Source organism: Salvia hispanica, chromosome 6 (assembly GCF_023119035.1).
Source record: "Salvia hispanica cultivar TCC Black 2014 chromosome 6, UniMelb_Shisp_WGS_1.0, whole genome shotgun sequence".
Classification (NCBI taxonomy): Eukaryota; Viridiplantae; Streptophyta; class Magnoliopsida; order Lamiales; family Lamiaceae; genus Salvia; species Salvia hispanica.
Genome location: NC_062970.1, coordinates 34,625,065 through 34,639,837, shown reverse-complemented (window position 1 = coordinate 34,639,837; position 14,773 = coordinate 34,625,065). Strand labels below are relative to the sequence as shown.

At 34.5% G+C, this 14,773-nt stretch overlaps 1 protein-coding gene across 1 annotated transcript; it reads right to left on the bottom strand.

Moving 5' to 3' along the window:
* Positions 1-493: 493 nt before the first annotated feature.
* Positions 494-2,355, bottom strand: LOC125192521. Its single transcript, XM_048090120.1, has 8 exons — positions 2,000-2,355; positions 1,796-1,908; positions 1,672-1,721; positions 1,361-1,594; positions 1,130-1,282; positions 943-1,038; positions 842-862; positions 494-756 (listed from the first exon to the last, which is right to left on the bottom strand). Exons 1-8 carry the CDS (start codon positions 2,332-2,334, stop codon positions 589-591), a joined length of 1,170 nt encoding a protein of 389 aa, XP_047946077.1. The 5' UTR covers positions 2,335-2,355; the 3' UTR covers positions 494-588.
* Positions 2,356-14,773: the final 12,418 nt, after the last annotated feature.

The following is a 14,773-nucleotide window of genomic DNA, read 5'->3' as shown; positions in this document are numbered from 1 at the left end:
ATTTCAGATTTCATGATATTTTAATGAATTTATAAAATCATTTTACAGCATAAAATAAATTTAAATAAAAGAAAATGGGTAGTGCATCGCAGCGTGGGTGATACTAGTTATAAGAATCACTTAATATTATAATTGCTTTAACATAATAAAATTGCTACTCCTACTATAATTCGAAACTATATTCGTAACAAACTAGTGTTGCTTTTTTAAAATGTATTATGAATTTAGGTCATAAGATAAATGGGTCAAATCCGGGTTTGGGATGCAAGTGCTTGTGCTCTAATAATTTTGGAGAAATGGCATTTAGTTTTGATTCATTGCAAGGTTTCCGTAAATCAGTTGCTAGTCAAACTTCTAAGCTAATCGATCCTAAGTTTTGCTGATGAAGAAATCTGTGTTGGTTGAAGCTGGAATTTGTTGGGTCTAAATAAGCACAGCCCAATCAGATCCGAAATTGGGCTATTTAAGACGGCCCGACCCATTTACACATATCTAAGGCTAAGAAAGTGGATTACTTTAGGAAGGAAGTTCAAGATTCCAAAGTTGGAAACAAATACATGAATGATACTCATAAACAAAAGAGAAGCATCAAAATGGCGCCGTAGCAGTGACAGTTCTGTGCCTAGGATCTGTCATGGCCGTCTGCACGTTGGCGAAGCCAGCTTGCTTCATCACTCCTTCAAGATCCGTCAGATAGTACTCATCCAGAAAAGGCTCCGTGCTCTTCATCAATGTGAACAGCACCGGTGATATTTCCTAAAATTTGCCATCAAATTTTTATCACCATTTTGCTTGCTTGCTCCACATGATACATCAAAACAATCACTCCAAAGTGTTTTACCTGAAGAATCTTGGATTTTGGCTGCAAATATGCAAGAAACAAAATATTTAGAGCTACTAAATATATATGGATTTATCTCATAATAACATGATGTATCATACCGAGTTATCTGTTACAGCAAACGTGCCACCCGGTCTAAGCAGCCGGAGAGCTTCCTCCACCATATTCTTGACTGCTCTTTGAGGGCATTCATGAAACTGCATCAAGCAATATTTGAAGCAAGAAACTCATCATCATCAAGTAAGATATGAAACAGAATCAGAAGAATGGAAAGGAAATGAGGCATACCACATAAGCAATTGAAACAAGGTCGAAGGAGTTTGAGGGCAACCCCGTGTTTTCACCATTTCCATGGAACCATCTCACTTTATTCTCCCCCCCATTTCTCCTCTTGTCGTTGCGTTGAGCAACAGCAAGGAAGTAAGGAGATAAATCGAGTCCCTACACATATACATCCACACTAAAACTACTCACAATCATTCAAGAAAATAGACCTACATGGACTACAAATTAACGTACAGTGATTTTGGCGGAGGGGAACTTTTCAGCAAGAAAACGCGTGCTGACGCCAACTGAGCATCCAATATCAAGAACTTGACCAATTTGCAAGCCTCCAGAGTGCTTCAAATGGTGGTCTTCTATAGCTTGGAGCCAATTTCCACGAACAATTTGGTTTGCTTCTTGGAGAGATGGGGCAGAAGGTACACTCCTTCTCGCCATTGACATGGTGGCAGCCTCTGCTTCTGCTGCAGCCTGTTCAAGACAGAGAGAGCCTTAGTTTCACCAAAATCTTATCATCAAAAACAAAATCGAAAATCAATTAGTAGTACCAGCCAAGAAAGGTTCCCCTCATCATACGCATGGAAAGGATTGAGATAATCTGCACAAAAGAAATTGTTTTTGTAAATGGTTATCATGGAAAACACAAGTGAAGATAGAAGTTGAGGAGATTACAATCTGGATAAACAATAGAGGTATCTTCAATGGAATCTTTTTCCTTGTAAACATCAGATTCCAAAATCTCCTTAGTCATATCCCTCCATGGAATGCTTGCTTTCTCAGCTGTACTGTCCAAATCCGTACCAAATATAGACATGAGCAGGAATTAATGAATACTAATTTCTACTCCCTAGTTTGTTTAGTTGGATTAACATTTACCTTATCAAAACTTGTCTAGCGCCAAGTTTCATAACAGAATGGAGGGGTTTGAAGGAAATCAGAGCTCTGACCAGCCGAGAAAGCGGCGTCTCTCCGGTCCATTTGGGTCTGTCCAGCTGCCCCTCCTCGATATCTGCCGTCACTCCGCCGCCACTCGACTTGGCCGCCACGGCAAGTCGGATTCTTGGCGGCGCACTTCCTCTGTGAGTGCAAGAATCCTGATGGATGGATCTGGCGGCCCAAGTAGTACCATTGTTGAGCTTTGAGATGGTGCTGAATGACATTCTTGCGGCGGAGTGGTGGTATTGGAGTTGGTTGGCGGCGGAGAGGCTCATGGGCGTTACGGCGGTTGGGAATGGGAAAGTCGCCTTTGAAGATAGAGAAGGGTGTCTTGTCATCTGCTTGCAAATCTAGTTAGCCAATGATTTAGCGACACGTGGCTAGAAAAATGATTAAATCTCTAATTTGGCGTTACATTCGGGGAAGTTCCATTATAATTGAGTTATTTCCATATATAATATTCCATCCGTCCGCTATTAGGAGTCTTATTTATGTGCGACACAAATTTTAAGAAATGTTAAAAAAAGTGGATGAAAAAAAATTAATGGAATAAGAGTCTTACTTGTATATATTAATTTTAAATGAAATGTGAGTGGAATGAGTTAGTGGAAAGTGGGACCCTATTACTATTTATGATAAAAGTGAACCGGGACTCCTATTCATGGACTGAGGGAGTAGTACATATGACACCGGATCCACATTATTTCATTTCGGGAAGTTCCATTTTAATTGAGTCATTTTGATAAGGGTAACCCGAGCAGATCCGACGAGGACCCAACCGATGAAGAAGAGGCGGCTACAGCAACACCAGAAACAGAGACACCGCAACAGCAGGAGAAGAGCACGGCAACAAGATCGTTGAGGCCAAGGGATCGAATCAAGCCGCCGCAGAAATACGCGAATTACGCCGCCAAATAGCGCTAATTCGCGTGATAGCTCTGTTTCTTTATTTCCTCGATTATTTGCTTTATTTAGTTATGGAACTCTTATTTATTTATTGTAATTGAGTCAGGTGTTTTATAAACCCCGTTCGGATTTTCTTAATTGGTTCTTTACCGGACGTATAGGTTAAGTCGAACCAACACTAGGGTCTTAGTATAAATAGGGCCACTTCATCGTCATTTTGACCTATCTATGAAATCATTTATTTGGCCCACTTAATTGTGCAACAAGAAACTCTCATCTAACGCTGTCGACGAGAATCTCTCGCGATCAGCAACCCTCTCACCAGAAATACTCGCCGACCCAAACCTCTTGGGCGTTCGATATCCCCAGTTGTGTTTCTTGTGTGTGATTCTCACGTTAAAGGGAATCCCCCTGTTAACACATTTCCATATATAATACTCTTCCCGTCCCAAGATAAGCGACTCACAATTATGTTTGGGACGTCCCAACATAAGTGAGTCATTTCTTTTTTTGATATCATCTCTCTTACTTTTTTTTCTCTACTTTATTAACTCTCTTACTTTATTTACTTTAATAAAACCTCATTTTCTTAAATCTCGTGTCGAAAAGTTTATACTTACTTATCTTGGAACGGAGGAGCAGTATGTATAACACTGGATCCCATACAGAAAACTGTTCAAGTCTCTTGGCCTTATTAAATATTCAATCAACGTTGAAGTGATTTGCATCAATTTCATTAAAAAATAAAATAATTAGTAAAATAATTACAGTTGATTAGAATTGACCAATTAAAACAGAGAGGTGTCTTCATCTTGGAACAAGTTAGCATGATTTAGTGATGTATGAGTCAAATCTACTTTAGGTTAATTGGAAGATAGTCTAATTAATTTAGATACTATACTACTTTTCCACTTCCAATGCACTAATTGTGGGTGAAACATTTCTTTTTAAGCACATTTCTTTCCCTTCTTTATTCCTATTTACTAATTTTGAGCACATTTCTTTTCTACTAAAAAGTTGCAACCTATTCTTTCCCTTCTTTATTCCTATTTACTAATTTTCCGTCTCAAGATAGTTGAAACATTTTTTTTGAGCACATAAATTAAAAAATTGATGTATTAAAAGTTAATGTGAAGAGAATAAAGTAAGAGATAGAATAAAGTAAGAAAAGAAAAAAAAATTGCTAAAAAAAATAATAACTTAACTACATTGAGAAAATCCAAAATGATATACAAATTCAACTGCCTTCAGAAAAATAATTGTGATCCACACATTGCCAATATCTACCAATTCTTCTTATATTTGATGGGGTGTAAATAAGATAATACAGTAATAATTCTACTCTACTAATTCACAAAAGCAAACAAATCCAGAGCATAAACATGGTAATAATTCTACTCTACTATTGAGTGTAAGCAATAGAAAATTAATCCTCTAGCTATTTATAGAGAAAAATCACTATGACTCGATATAAATTATTGCTGAACCCAGACCCTCACCATCTTGTCCCGTAGAAATACACTGAATTAATCTTTGTTTCGATCCAGTCCAATATTATTCAAAATTTCTCGGGCTTTCAAAACTAGATGGCCAGACCCTTTTCACGAAATGGGCCGTTTGTTACAATATAAATGATGAATTAAATTATAGGAGTGGTATTAATTATATCTACTTTTCAGCTATAAAATAACCATTTATCCAAGAAAAAGCTAATGTGAATCTTAAGAATTCAAGACACATAAGTTTGCCCCGGATTTGCTCTTACAAATATTTCAACAACCCAACAAACCAAACCAGAAATGAAACAATTAAAAAGTTGGAAAATGAGTTGGAAAATGAAGAAGGTTAAGGTGTTATGATTTAGATAGATGCTTGAAACCTATGGGCCTTCTACAAAAGAATGAAGACAACCCAAGACAACTTTCACCAAAACAAAAATCTAATGACTCCACAAAACTAGCAACACAAGAACTAGAATTGCATACCTTAACATTTAATCTAAGCCTGACAATAGATTGAAATGCAACCACATGGAATTTCGGATAAACCTTCAAAGATGAAGGGGGTGCTCAAATTTAAGACTTTGTTCTTACAATATCATTCAAAGCCGCCAAGAACAAACCCTAGTGTAGTATTTATACTAGAAATGAAAAAATGAGCAAAATAAAATAAGTCATGGTCAAAAAGTCACGTCTCGGACAAAACACCCGAACGGGTGTTTCCTGCGGCTCATTTCGCCCGCCCGCGTAAAGTTTCTGGACAAAAATCGGATTTGTAACTAAAACGCCCGGCCGTGTGTTTTCTAGTTGGCAAAACACCCGATCGCGCATTTCTTTCTGCATTGTGCGACTTTTGTAAAACGACTATAACTTCCTCATCCGAGCTCCGATTGAGGCGTGCAAGGTACTCACGCGAAGATCATTCGACGATGAAGACAATGGTGGTCACAAGAGAGCATTTGAACATTGTCTTCATAGGAAAATTTCAGTTTGAATCAGACCTCCAAATCTGACTTGGCTCCTTGTCATGTCTCCACCTTCTTCTCAGACCCCAATCAACCCATGACCCATGATGTTGAATACCTGGATTCACATCAAAAGCGTAGGAGCATATTTACTTGGTAAGATGGTTAAACGGAATCATGAGCCTACAAGTCAAATAAGTACATAAAGAAATACTACTATTATGGGACATTGATATCCCCACAACAAAACAAGCAGTTAAGAGTACGGGTAGATAGGTACGGTATATCATATCGAAAATGCTATACTGTATACCGTACCAAAATATCGGTATGAAAGAATTGCATACTATTACTGTATCGAAAGTTTTGGTATACCGAACTTTTGGTGTGGGTGATATCACTACTGTTATCGTATTAATATTTCGGTATATCATACCGAACTTCGATATACCTTAGTGGGACGGTATACCAAACTTCGGTACACTATACCGTTATACCATACAGTCAGTGGCGGACACAGTAAGAGCCGATGAGGGGCTTTAGCCCCTTCCAACTTTTTTTTCTTTCTATTTTCTGTTGCTAATTTTTTGAAATTTTCAGGAAAACAATCTTTAGCCCATGCCAAATCGATGCTCATAAAGATTAAATAGTTGGAGATTTAATATTAGAAGGGGATGACATAAATTTACGGATGGAAGATTTACGCAAATAATAATGATAGGCTGCCATGGTTTTGGCCTTTGGGAGGAAGATGACCCAACTCCCAAAGTAAATAATGAGTATTTATAATTTATTAAGTTACTCTATTTTTAAATAGAGCTGTTTTATTTTCTGAATATAGTGCTATGCGTGTCACATATTGTAAAATTGGTTACTTCGATTTTGTAAGTGAGTGATTAATTATCTTTTTACTAGTATTTTCCTTTCAAATTAATTAAGCAAATATTTATTTTATATAACAGCTTTTAATATTTACTTTATTAATACATAAAAATAAATAATGAAATTATGAATAAAAATGTCATGTATAAGATGTGAGTTTAATTCTTATAGGATATTATGATTGATTGAAAAATAATTAATTTTTATATAATTTAAGTTTAAGATGTTATGGTTAGAGTTTGTGATTTCAGGATTAGAATTTGAGGTTTTTTTTATTGAATTTCAAATGTATTAATTTATCTATAAATATATAAAAGGGGAGTTTTGGGAATAATTACATGAATGTCATTGATAGTATTAAATTTAAATATTGTGTTATGTAACTTAAATGAAATATTAATACTATGACTCTTATTTTTTCCATGATTAACTACCCACTAATGACATTCATTGACACTTATCCACTAACTTTCATAATAATAATGCTTTAATAATTCTATTTCTCATTAATTCGTTTGCATATACAATAGAGAATTCCTCCAGATTTTGTCGACAAATTTGGTGAGAATATTCCGATAAGATGCAGGATAATGCGAGGGGAAAGAGAGATGAGTTGGGAAGTTGATGTGAAGAAAGTGAATGATTGTTGGTTTTTGGAAATGGGTTGGCCTAATTTTGTACAAGAAAATTACCTACAAGATGGTGATTTTTGTGATGTTCCTCCCCCTTTTTATCTCTTCAATTATTCCATTTCAATCGTTTTTCTATGTGCTTTCATTATATTCCTTTTGTTTTATTGATTTTTGAGCGTTTGTGTTTATACACAAATCTGTGTTCTGACTTTGCAATGGCGGGATGATTTCGAAGATGGAATTTTTAATTCTTATTTTTACAATTTTAATAATTGCGTGTGTGAACTGTGAACTGCATATGCTTTTATGCTTTGTTTACCTTATTTTTTCTTTTAATAAGTAATTTTTCGGTGGTATATACCGGAAATATTCGTATATATAAGTAATATATCAGTAATATTCTGATGCACTTTTTATTTGCACTATAAATACCTGCAAGTATACAGAGTAGGTATAGTATAGCAAAAGGTTAGTACCGGGTATCGAACACGGGGAAGATGTACACAAAGTGTCTATCTTCTACTAGAACTCAATTACTATCTGGAGAAACAAGAATTTTTGGAAACTTTTGAAAACAGTAAATATTAAAAACAGTAAACAACTAAATGCAAGCAAATCACGGAGAGAAAAGTATAGAGATAAGGGGACTTCCAGGGATGTGCTTTCACTTTTATGGTTATACAAATTCCAAACTACAATACCCTAGCACAGTTAATACTTTGAAAGGACGAGTCACCTAGCTTATGCTCATGCGATACAAACGTTGATTACTAACATTAGGGTTGTCAATCCTAACACGTAACTCCAAAAAGCTCCTAAGACCCTTGAAAAGTCCTCACTCTCAATTAACAGTGCCGTTTTAAAGGAAGCTAACTGTAGTGTCTACTAAGTGGATCTAACTCGCTAGAACTCTGTCACAGTTATGAAGCAAGTTGTATTGAATCATACATAATTGTGTCACTCAATTATGAAGCATCATGATTAACTTAGGGAAGAAACAAAGTAAAAACAAAACGGATATTAAATAGAAAACGGAATTGTATAACCAAAGTTGCTACTAACACATCCCTAGAATCCTATGAGTTTAGTTACACATGACTGAATAAACTAAAAACATAGATTGAAGGGAAAACAATTTGAACATAAAACTAAAGCAAATAAAACCCGTAGGTTGAATCCTTGTCGTTCTTGATGTTCTTGAAATCCTTCTCCAACTCCTTGCACAATTGAAGTACTCTAGCTTTTGATCTCTATGAATGTTGCAAGTAGTCACTCTCTTTCTCTATGAATGTGTTCTTGTTGTGTGAAACTCCTTTTGATGAAGCTTGAGGTCCTATTTATAGGGGAAGATTATTCCTCATCATAGAAGGAAAAGATCTTCAAAGTTTGGTAAATCTTGGAGCAAATCTAGGGCTGGTCGGATTCGCCGCCTTTCTCGGCGGGCCGCCGCACCTTGGCCGGCGGTCGCCGCGTTGGAGTCCGGAGACTCGACCCTTCGGTGGCGGACCGCCACATGTCCTCGGGCGGTCGCCGGGCGAGACTCTTCTCCTAGCGTAAATTTCCGAGGCGGGCCGCCAAATAGCTACTGACCGCCGGGCGCCGGCGGTCGCCGATAACTTCTCGCGGGCGGTCGCCGATCGCCGTTTGACTCAGATTTCCAGACTATGCGTTTTTACTCCCCTTTTCGGCTCAAATATGCACATTTCTCACAAAACACGTCAAAATACCAAAATGTATAGAATATGCAAATAATGGACATGTAGAGTGATTTTGATAAAAAAAACGGACCAAATAATGGCCTTAAAACAGTGCAAAATCCGGGCGTATCATATTCGTATATATTCGTAATTTTTCGGTGGTATATACCGGAAATATTTTTGGTATGCCACGGTATAAAAAAATTCATACCGTTACCTTATCAAAAACTCTTGGTATCATATCGTACCATACTGGAAATTATGGTATAACAAAAATTCGATAATTTTTTGTATTTTCCGGTACGATACAATCAATATACCGTTTTTTCGGTATTTAGCTTCCAAAACACACACTCAATTCTTCTTTCTCCTTTGACCACAGCCAACCTTCTCTATAAGTTTCGTTCCTCCATCTATATAAAAAATTAAACTATCTACCTTATTCATCTTCGCATGTATTAAAGTAGTATATACATGATGTACGGATGACAGAAGTATGGGTTTAGTAAGGTCTTTCGTCACCCCCGAAAATATAAGGGTATGATTAGTTAACGCCACTTCAAAATTGATTTGTTTTAAGACTTGAGGCCTTATTTCTCGTAAAATATTGAACCCGAGATTTTGGTTATACACGACATTTATCTCGGGTTTGCAAATATATTCCATATTTGAAATTGTTACTCATTTGAACATTGTTCCCGAACATATTCAAATTAGTCAATGTAGAACGTGTATAATTCCCCAAATCCTTACATCCCGTTGGAATGTTGAAATTGAATTAAAAATATTTAGAATAATTAAATAATAATAATAACATAAATTGCAATTAAAAATAAATAAAAAAACTTATTACTAATACTTACCATGAGGTAACGCATGTCGGAGCAAAAGCCCATGATAGAGGTAACATTGTGCCGTCATGTGCTCCATATGCCTTGCCATGGCCTCAACATTATACCTTCACCACCCTCGCCATGGCCTCCGCTGCGGCCACATCTCCACCTCCACACCCATTCGCTATCTGAGTGTTAATGAAAATCATGACAATATTGAAAAATATTGTTTTTCAAAAATCAAGAATACACATAGATTCACACGTCAAAAACTAATCTAAAACTTATAGATGAATAAAAATACATAAAAATGAATAATATTACGAGGAATAAAAATTGAAGCTCTAGCTTGAACCTCTATCGTGAAACTCAAGTTTTGAAAATGAGATTTTAGGATGGTTGGCCTACTGTGCCTAAAACCATAGCACAGTTTGTTGTATCACAAAACGTGCAAACTTGTGCATTAAATGAATTAGTAGTCAATTTTCTTTTTCTTTCTAACTTCTCAATATTTCGGTATATCGTACTAAACTTCTGTATATCTTACTGAGACGGTATACCGAACTTTGGTACACTATACCGTTTTACCATATAAATTATTAATGGATATATTTATCGTTTTAATCCAAAATATTAAATTGTATTATTATGTAATTGGTATGTACGATACATACTTTAATTCGATACATATTTTAGACTATCTGTACAAGTAATATTCATTTTATCGGTAATATTTTAAGTAATATTCGTTATATTTGTTAAAATACACCGGTAAATTCGTTGTAATTGTTAAAATTTTTTGGTAATATTTGCATATATCGGTAATATTCGTTATACCGGTATATACTGTGGTAAATCTTTTTATTGTTTTTCCTTTTTAATGTTTTTAAATACTCTCTCCGTCCCATAAAAATATGAGCAATGAGTATGACACGAGAATTAAAACAAAATTAATAAAGTAAGAGAGAAGAGGAGAAAGTTATGGTAAAGTAAGAGAGATTAGGAGAATGATAGTTAAAGTAGTGTTAGTGGATAGTGGGACCTACATTATTAAATTGATATATAACTTTACAGAAATGGAATGCACATATTGTCGTGGGACGGACGAAAATGGAAAGTGCACATATTTTTATGGGATGGACGAAAATGGAAAGTGCACATATTTTTATGGGACGGAGGGAGTAGCTTAAATTTTAAATGGAATCAAGTCGCCGCCGCCTCCGAAGATATTTCATGTACGGAACGCCGCAAGCCCTAGACGCCAAATTCCCTAAATCCAAAAAGCAGAAGCAACTAGTGCATTTGGCACACGAGGTTGGGGTGGACGACAGTAGAATAATAATCTTCATCTCTCTAATTCATTGGCTTTTGTGCTTCAAATCTATACAATACTGTAGTTGTTGCTCGAACATTTTTTGTTTGCACTTATTCTGGTATTCATTAGGTGAGGAATCGGTGAGGCTTTGTGGGCACTAAGGAAAATGCTAAGTTAGATCATTACCATTTTTTCATAAATTCAAAGCTTCCGCTCTCTCACGTGTCATTCAATTATCCTTTTCTGCATCAAAGTGGCGTATTATTTTATTTTTTTCGAAGTCCTAAGATCTCATCCTTTTAGAATATCTCTTTTTTGCTCTAGGTAGTTGCACAATCAAAGATCTTTTTTGCTCTTAAATTAGATAAATTCATGGCCTAGATCTTGATTATCTCATCTTAGAATGGTCGACCATATGAATGGGGAAGGAAAGGAATAAAACATAAAAAATTAGAAGAGAATCTTAAATATGGTTTGAGTCCAATCCTGTTTGTAGATATACCTTTTATTCCTATGAAAACAAATGTAATGTGGTTGAATCATTTAACAATTGACACTCTAATCAGTTAAGGTGGGAATGTGATAACAAATGGAATGGTCACTGCTATGTTCACATTTCTGTTATTGTTATGACTTTGTATCTGGAATCATCACTCCCAATGGGATCCCCATTCCTATTGGGGTGGGAATGTGTATGATCATTCCCATTGACCTAATATAGCTAATTATTATTATAAAAAGTTTGAATTGTTCATTATTATTATTGGTAGTTAATTTGGAAAAGTTACAACAATATTCAAGCTCTTGTTTAAATAAATTGGACATGTATATAACGACGTGGTTTTGATGAAGTGGTGTCATGTTAGATTTAGTTTTGACTGACAATAAATTTGTTGAAAAATTACAATAATGTCAGGTTGTGTACGACCTTCAAATTTCTTATATGTAGGCGCCGATGATCGTTTACTTTTCATTTAGTGGTAATGTTGCATATCATTGTCATATTTGTATGCATGTGGTAATGACTCTCTTGCTACTTGTTATTTGCACCTCAGTTGCTTCACTTTATATACCGCTCTTTGCTCGGCTAGAGACATGTACGCGCATACATATAGGCGTGTTTATATATGTATCTAAATGAAGGAGACAACCAACACTTCATTTTCTTCTTTTACTCTGAGTTTCTTTTCTAAGCTCGTAGATAATGTAGATTAATTAATTATGTATGGACTAATGGAAAACTTCGTAACTAAATTAAAAAGTACTTCTATTAAAGGAATTTCATGTTTGGAATTATGCTGATTAACCCCACATATTCTGGTGGAATTGTGGCTGTTTGTGTTAACCTTGTTGATGAGGTTAGGTGCTTTTATATGCAAAATTGGAAAACTTTTCACTAATGTCTTACTCGGATCATTGTTATTTTAATTCCAAAGTTTGGATTTTGTACTAAATTATACCAAATCTTTATAGTTGGAAATGCGACATTACAAAAAAAAAAGCAAATAAATTTGCACAAATTGTTCCCATATGCATTAATCAACACAATATATGAGCTATAGAAGTAAAGTAACGATTTCAAATTCGATCAGATGTTGAATCTGCACAGAGGTTTGACAACTAATTAAGAACATTATAATCTGCATATTGATATATATCTTGTACTATATAAAAAAGAGGGGAAGTGTTAAATGTATTAAAAACTAAATAATGTTAATAAGAAAGTGTGAGCTAGGTTGTTTGAAGTGGGGAGTTGAGGCCCTCTTGGGAAGACAATGAATGCCTCCTGGAAGAAGAAGGAAAAGGAAGCGGCGTCCGAAAGGAAGGCCGGCGCCTGAGATGGTGAAGAGTCCTCTTTGTATAGCAAGTATGAAACACCGACATCGCTCTCTCCTTCAACTTAAGTATTATAAAGAACAAAAATACGTAGGCTACCAAAATGACTGCAACGGCACCCAAATCTCACCATTTCGAGTGGCGTAGAGATATCCCTAGCAATGAGCTTAGAACATATTCCTCTAGCTTCGGCTGCCCCTCAACTGGACCCTCGAACTCCATCCCGATCATGTCATTTTTATAGGCCCCCTGTTGGCAAGGTGGATACAGATGGTAAACGAATAAATAAAATACAGTATAATAATTTTTTTCTCTTTCTTATTTTACTCTCTCTTACTTGAATGGTTTCTCTTACTTGAATGGAGGAAGTATTTGAATAATGAGTATTATAATCACCCCTCAATATACGTCATACGAGGTTTTGAAGTTATGACTTTCGGATTCATCGATGGAGTGATGAGAATTGCAAACCATCATCTATAAAAATAACATGTGTTAAAGAGTAGCATTTTCTTATTCATAAGATCATGTCTGAGAATTTTTTTTATTTCAAATTTGATGTATATTTCTTGAGTTTTATTCAGATTAACATTTTGTGCATTAACAAGTAATTTTTCGAAATTAATATAAACCTTTGACAATCGAAGATCTTCAATTTTCATAGTTTGGATTTTGTTTAAAGGGCTCTGTTTTGTTTAGGTGATTATATTTTAATCTCCTAAAAATTTCGATTAGGCAAAAAATTTGATTCAATATTGAGCATTCATATTTAAAAGAATATTTATGAATGATTCTAGATTACTAGTGTAGTGCTGCATGTCTAAGAGACTAAGAGCGATAGGTAAATGGTGAAGTAAAGAAAATTAACTTTTAAATTTATCTTTTTAAAAAATAAAATTCATTCTTTAGTGCAAAGTATACTCCTTCCGTCCAAAAAAATAGCTTTTGCCATTTTAGGACGTCCATAAAAAATAGATTACTTTCTAAAAATGGAAAGTTTATCTCTCATACTTTTCTCACTTTTTCTTCCCTCTCTCATACTTTACTCACTTTTTCTCCCTATCTCTCTTACTTTACCTACTTTTTCTCCTCATCTCTCTTACTTTACCAATTCTACATTAAAACCCGTGCCGAACAACAATAGATCTATTGTTTGTGGACGGAGGGCGTATTTAAGAAGGTATTATACATTTTTTAATTATGGAAATTCATCTTTATCTATTCTTCAGATAAAATGTAAAATATTAGCTATTTTTGTTTACTTTTTTGAATTTATCATTTTCTTTTAGAGTTCGTTATTTTTCCAAGATGATATATTTACCTTTTTGAATAAGTAAATGAGAAATATGACTTTTCATTTTACCTTACTACAACAAAAAAAGTCGTTAAAGTAATTTTTAATACAATTAAGTACACTAATTTGTGTTACTAAATATACTACCAACATTTAAAAAAAATTCTTATTATTAGTGTCCTAAATAGTAAAGATTAAGTTAATTTGTCTTTAATTTGTCTCGATTTTTATATACTTTGTAAGTTTTTTTTAGTACCTCTTTCATTTGGAGATCCTCTAGTTACTCTTTTTATTACTACTAGTATCATCACCCGTGCTATGCACGGGCCATATGTTTTTCACTTAATATAAATACTATGAATTCTAAATATTCAACAAAAAAAAGAACTACGTACTATATTTTATTTATGAGCTGAGAAAAAATAATAAAGGGAGAAGATAAAATGGAAGTAATGATATTTGATATTTTCATTTTAGCAAATGTGTTAATTAGAATGGATGGAGTACCTAGTACTCCCTCCGTCCCACAATAGAAGTCATATTTGGTGTGGCACGTGCTTGAAATAATTGTTTAATACGTAGTACTAATTTATAGAATATTGTTTTCCTTTTATATATGTTGACCAGTTGTAATTTATCTAAACTGAAAATGAATTTATGAGCAATATATTTTGTTTAAATGATTTAACTGAAATTACTAATTGCAATGAGTTAGAAATTAGTTCCTTTTTGAAAATATAAATACGTAGATAAATTTTAAAATATAAAAAAAAATATCACAATTTGTGAGTAATATGTATATGGCATACAAAAACGATTTATTCTATTCACAATTTTTTTTCTTATTGACGCATA

Bases quoted from the DNA above. Each gene is read 5' to 3' on its own strand.
- LOC125192521 (XM_048090120.1), bottom strand. From the start codon at position 2,334: ATGAGCCTCTCCGCCGCCAACCAACTCCAATACCACCACTCCGCCGCA. The intron at 1,909-1,999 runs GTAAATGTTAAT...GGATTTGGACAG, and splicing joins GCTAGACAAGTTTTGATAAG to TACAGCTGAGAAAGCAAGCA. The intron at 1,595-1,671 runs GTACTACTAATT...TGTCTTGAACAG, and splicing joins AGGGGAACCTTTCTTGGCTG to GCTGCAGCAGAAGCAGAGGC.